This window comes from Adiantum capillus-veneris, chromosome 3, assembly GCF_014529385.1.
Source record: "Adiantum capillus-veneris isolate H3 chromosome 3, ASM1452938v2, whole genome shotgun sequence".
NCBI classification, from domain to species: domain Eukaryota; kingdom Viridiplantae; phylum Streptophyta; class Polypodiopsida; order Polypodiales; family Pteridaceae; genus Adiantum; species Adiantum capillus-veneris.
Genome location: NC_140933.1, coordinates 146505723 through 146511722, shown reverse-complemented (window position 1 = coordinate 146511722; position 6000 = coordinate 146505723). Strand labels below are relative to the sequence as shown.

At 42.6% G+C, this 6000-nt stretch overlaps 1 protein-coding gene across 1 annotated transcript in view; it reads right to left on the bottom strand.

Annotated features, from left to right (window-relative positions):
* Positions 1 to 534: 534 nt before the first annotated feature.
* LOC147461876 (putative phospholipase A2 homolog 1) overlaps positions 535 to 6000 on the bottom strand; it is an 83828-nt gene continuing 78362 nt past the window's right edge. Inside the window, exons 2-4 of the mRNA XM_086509345.1 lie at positions 4254 to 4293; positions 1044 to 1163; positions 535 to 949 (exon numbers count right to left, since the gene is read on the bottom strand). Coding sequence (XP_086365471.1) covers positions 771 to 949; positions 1044 to 1163; positions 4254 to 4293 — 339 coding nt within the window. The 3' untranslated portion in view covers positions 535 to 770. The remainder of the gene's footprint in view (positions 950 to 1043; positions 1164 to 4253; positions 4294 to 6000) is intronic.

Sequence of the window (6000 nt, the reverse complement as noted above, 5' to 3'; positions counted from 1 at the left end):
GGTGGAGCAATTGTGAGTCTTTGAAGCCTACCACTACCTCCATTTGGTATTATTCTAGAATGGAAAATACACAGCAAAAAGGGCCGAACACTTTAGATAAAGTTATCGATGATATATAAATGTGTTTTTATCCCATGTAGCAAATGTCCAAGTAAGACTTACTATCTTTATGCCAATGCATAACTTTGTTGACACCTTCTATATTGAGCATGTAAAAGACCTAACCAATGTTTATTTGTAAGTTTGAGCAGTGTTTGATGAGGGTTGGGATCTCAAAGAATTAAATGGAGTGGCTTCCAAAATGCATCAAACCTCAATTGTCTATAACTACATGATTGTGTCACAAATTTTTATTGTAACTTTTCCTTGCTTTCTGTCAGTTGGTCTTATTTGAATGCAAAGATGGTGGCCAAGGGGCACAAAACATCGTGTCCTGGAACTATAATTACTTCTTGAAAACATGCAATGAATATAAATGTGAGGTCAAATATTTGATCAACACAAGTTAAAGGAATGGAGAAGACACGATGCATAAAATGAAAAAATAACAAATTTAATATAATCAGCTTCTAGAGCGAAAAGTTCGAAAGGTTTTAGAAGAAAGGCCATGGATGGATTAAATCAGTTGTCAATGTGTCTTATGTGATCTTGACCTTCCCGATTTCCACACTTCTTGAAATCTAGAAGTCTTCTCAGGTGTTAAAAAAATGAATTGGTCCTGCAAGCTCACAAACAATGCTCAACCAAGGAGCCCCGCCACACACCTAGTGCTACATTGCAGAAGGCAAGCCGCCCAGTTCACTGAACATAATGGCCATATCCATTCCTTGGACCATTAGAGGTATGGCAACCTCATATGGACATTTCTTCGAAAACCCGCGCTTTCCGGACTTTTCGACTTTTCGCATGCACTTCTTGAACTTCTCATGGCAGCTGATATGCATCATTCCTAAATAAGAATTAACTCAAGCTATCAGTTGAAATATTCCTTGTCAAAGGCTAAATAGAGAGTATAAAAACACAACAAACAAAACTTTGCCAACCCTTCTTCTCCACACATAAATCATGCTGTTTACAACAGTTGTCCAGATCATCGCATGGCTTTTCACCAGCACATCCAGTCCAGCCAACTCCACAGAACTTGCCATAACGTATTCCAAGAGCTGCAAAATAGCATGATAAGTGGCTGATTGGACAATCTATTTGATTCAAAATCCTGTACTAGGGGTAAACATTGTCAAATAAAAATTGTCTGGACCTCATGCACAGGGCGGCCCCTGGGGTGAAGGATTAAAAGGGCCAATACTCCACGTTAAGTGTGCACCTGATAGCGATATGTGCCATGTTGGTGTCTCCACCTCTCTGTATTTTTTATTATTTACTCCTTACTTGTTGTGCCTCTAATTACTTCCATCAGAAGGACGGTAATGCTATTTGGTATGGTGCCTCAAAATGGTGCTTTTTAAGGGATTGAATAATTCATAGTCATGGGGATCGCAGGCCAACGTATTCCTGAATACAGAATAATTCATAGTCGCAAGGAACACATGCCAAAGGAATTCCGGATTGTGGAACCCGTTCTCGGCTGGGTAAACAGAAGACCCCTTATAGAATTTGTGAGTGCAGATGGGTTGGCAAATGTCTTATCCATAAGCCTAAAAGTAAAGGATTTGGGGTGAAACTTTTGACAAAACGGCATTTTACGATGTATTTTTGGTGAATTGCTCTCCCAAAACCACAAAAATTTTAATAGTTTCGGCTAATCTTGTTATAAAATATGATTTGTGTAAAATAGCCAAATGATCCTAAAGGCCCTGCAAAAATAGCCATTGGGCTATAAATAGACCCTATTTTTTTCCTAGGAACGTCTGGGGCACCCAGTGGGCATCCCCCCTAGAGTTGAGACCATGTTCACTTCTGTGAAGCCCATTGAGACTGCCTTATTATAGCAGGTTGGTGAAGTAGCTTTGGATTCAAATGTTAACACTCCCATGTTTATTAACAAGGTGCATTTCTTCCTTCATTGTATTCTCATTCCCAACCCCCTTCCCCGATCCATGTTCCGTATTCTTTGAATATTGCTGCAGGATCTGATGACACCAGAGTGAGAGCATATGTGGACAGAGATTGTAAGTCGAGACATGAGGGTAGTAAAGGGATTTTGGACCCAACATGCAAAAGAGCAGAGCCCTTGATAATAGTCAGAGGTTTCATATGCTTGGCTGATAGCACCTAATTGACCACTAACACTATTGCCAGCATGAGAAAGATGAGCAGTACTCGAATTGCCAATGGAATTGTTAGCTGGCACCAGCGAGATGACTGGAGTAATTCATTGTCTAACTTCTTCCCCATGAAATCAATCATACACACAGGGGTATGTCACCTCAAGGTGCTACTTTTCAAGGGGTGAGACATGAAGGTAGTTTACTAAATCCAAACATGCAAAGCCTCTACGCCCTATTGGGCAAGATGGCATCCAAAGGTTTCTAGTTAAACTTTTATTAACACTCGTTGGGAGGCACTCTGTCCGGACTCCTATTCTGCAACCAACAACTAATGGAAGACAAAGCATTCCAAGAACTCTGAAAAGGCCTCTTTTGCTGACTGGGAATGAGAGATGCCCCAAAATATTCCAATTGTTCCAGATTATAGGCAGCATGCCTGAGCCTTGGTGCTAATCAGAGGCCCTCCGGTCCAATTATTTGGTGCTGGACGCTTGTGAACTCTTCCAGAAGGCATGAGAAGAGAGGTCAACCCAGGCATGGAAGTTCGTTCGGGCCCTACAATTATCATTTGACAAAAACCACATCCTCCTGCAGTTACACCTTTGTCACAAATGCCAGACATCATCTATGATTCGAACTGCACCACAGCTTGCAAATGTCCCGCAACAATTTCAACCATCGCTCCAATAGTGCTCATACCAGTTTACTTAAGAGGCCATTTGTTGCATGGAGTTGTGTTTCCAGCTTGCACTGTATATACTATTCAGGTAGGGCAAAGGAAGAGAGTTACAGTATTTTCTTGTCATATTTGGCCAAAAATGAGGTGTCCAAATCCCAAAAATAGGAAAATTAGTTGCTGCTATAAACAACAGCAATTTTGATCATTTACTAGAGAAAAGAGGGCCCAGACTTAGCTATAGCACTTCACACAAAATCCCTCTCTCCAAGTCCTAAAAGCAGCATATCACATTTGAAAGAAAAACGAATCCCCCAATCTTTCCACCAAAAAGCCGGTCGCTTAGAAAACCATGATCCTTGCATGTAAATAAAATTGCCACGCTGAGCTGCCACAACTGCCTCTGTCATTACAGCTTGAGAAATAGCATTCCTTCTGTGTTATAGGCATTGCAATTTACAAAGAACATCTGTAAATGAACCGCCAAAGCTAGATTTGTTATTAATAGCTTAAATTCACGGAATCATTTGAAGTTTCTTTTTCTGAGGTACAACTGAAAGCGCACACCCCACCCCGTGAGCTGGAGGCAAAACCGACCAGATAAGGGCAGCTGGCAAACCCCCTTATATAAGCATGGGGAACAACCCTGGAGAACGAGGCATCATATGAGCAGCTAAGGGGGGTTGACCCAAGACCTTGGACCTAGAGACTTTTTCCTCCAACCAGCTGAGCTAGCTTTGTTATTAAAGGTGAATCTAGACTTATCCTGGATTCTTAGTCGTGTGATGAACATACAATTTAAATTGTGAGATTTTGGTCCGAGTTACAACCAGTTGATAGTCTGTTAATTCTTTCGATCTTCAGTGGTGCATATAGCATATCAACTACCTTTAACTTTTTTTGAATACTTTTCATTTACTGCTTCTTTTAGTGCAAGACTTCATTATGGCCGAGTCTGCCCTGAATCCCTAGAGTTATGACAGAAACTCAATACCCAGATCTTTGTATTGATGTAAGCTTTTGTGTGCGTGGGACATGCAGACTTCACCTCACCTTGTGAAGCTTTTGTCCAGTTTACGAGGAGTTGATATGGTGTAAATTCTATCTATCTTCAGTGGTGCATATGCCCTATCTACTGTAAAATTGTTTAAATACTTTCTATTTATTGCTTTTGTTTAGTACTAAGTTTCATTATGGCTGCGTCTGCCTACAGAAACTTAGTACGCAGACCTTTGTATTGATGTATGCTCTCGTGTTTGTGTGCACAAAGTGAGAAAAACACACGCTAGGTGCCTCACAAAAAACCATGTATGAGCCAGAAATTCGAAAAGATTATAAGAGAAACTTACAATTGCATTGGACCTCTGCACATGTGCGACTGCATGCAGGCTGAGGAAAAAAAGATAAGCATCTCTCTGACTCTCTCTCTCTCTCTCTCTCTCTCTCTCTCTCTCTCTCTCTCTCTCTCTCTATCATTAATCAGACACTAGAGGAGGAGCAAAGAAGACGTGTGCGCGCTTTACATGTGAGAATTTGCAGTCTTAAAGACAAAGGCAATGTGGACGAAGAGGTAAAAGAACTCATGGCCTTGATGGGGGTTCATGAGCCGACGCACACAAGAGCCTGGAGAGTGGGCAACATAAAGAAAAATGGAAGCAGTGGGGAAACCTTAATATAAAGGGCACTCATCCTCCGTTTTCCCTCCCATGGAAGCGAAGAAGTCCTTCTTGAAGAAAAGACCAACTCTTAAAGAGACGGGCATCTTTCTCAGGGATGATCTTACCCTCTCGCAGTTCGCTCATATGCAGGAAGTCATGCCGGAGATTAGAGCGGTAAGGGGAAAAGGCAAGATTGCCTTTTATCGAGATGGAAGAGTGGTAATACTAGAGCGATGCTCCAAATGACGGTGCGAGACTTATGGGACCACACTCAAAGTGGCTGCTTGGAACTGCAATGGATCTATGCGTCTTGATGTGGGTGCTTTTGAGGATAGTTTTACTGGAAGAGACATCATCTTTTACTCTGAGACACACCAGGCCCCTGGGCAATCCATGCCTCACATCAGTGGATACAGGTGGGAGACAGCTTACAAACAGGAGACACACTCAGAGCACAAAGGACGGGGCTCAGGGGGAGTGGCAGTGTTATTTAGAGAGGATTTTGTTACCATATACATGTGGTAGTGATGCGTGTGAACACACTAGGACCGCCAAGGCATTTTTTCCCTCTTTAGGAGGTTTTTTCCCCCGAGCATTGTATATACGCCCATCACTCTAGGGCTATCTATCTTTCCATTGCACACTAAGTAACACACTCTCTATTGTGTGCTTGAGCTTCCTTCGTCTTCTCCAAGCTGTGTGTGTTTCTCTGCAACCCTAATTCCAACAATTGGTATCAGAGCAGGTCACGTCCTCCTGGGCTTAGTCGCCAGCTGCTCCAGCACACGCCTTCTCACTTTCTCCGATTTCAGTGAGCTTTGGCAAGCGTTCGCACGTCGACAAATATTTTGGGCGAGCTCGAAGAGCTCGGTCTGCTCAGAATTTTGATTTTGGCTCATTTCGGGCTCCGTTTCGACTACAGGCAGTACTGCACAGGCTATTTCGTCATTTTGTGCAAAATTTCTGTCAGTGCCGTTTTGTGCATAACAGGTGCCTTATAGTCTTCTACGGTTTGTGCTATATACACAGGTTGTTCCCGCTCCGTTTCTCCTATTTTCGGATAGTTTTCACATCAGGTGCAGCATTTACCATGGCTGACAACAACAACACAGATGTGTTCAAGATGTTTGCTGCTGAGGACAGGTTGGATGGGGACAACTACCCTATGTGGGCTTATATGATGCAACATGTTCTTGTGTCAAAGGGTGTCTAGAACATTGTGCAGGCCCCAGGGCATTGATGTACGTCCTGGTTCTGAGGATGTAAGCGATGTTGAGGATGTTGCAGGTCTTGCTGCAAGGATTGCAGCTGTTAGAGTTGTTTTGCCTACTGCAGAACAAGCTCGTTGGGATGTTAAGGATGCGCAGGCTCATGCATTGATTGCGTTGTCTGTGAAGCGCACCATTGTTCCTCACATCTGTTCAGCAAAATCTGCAAA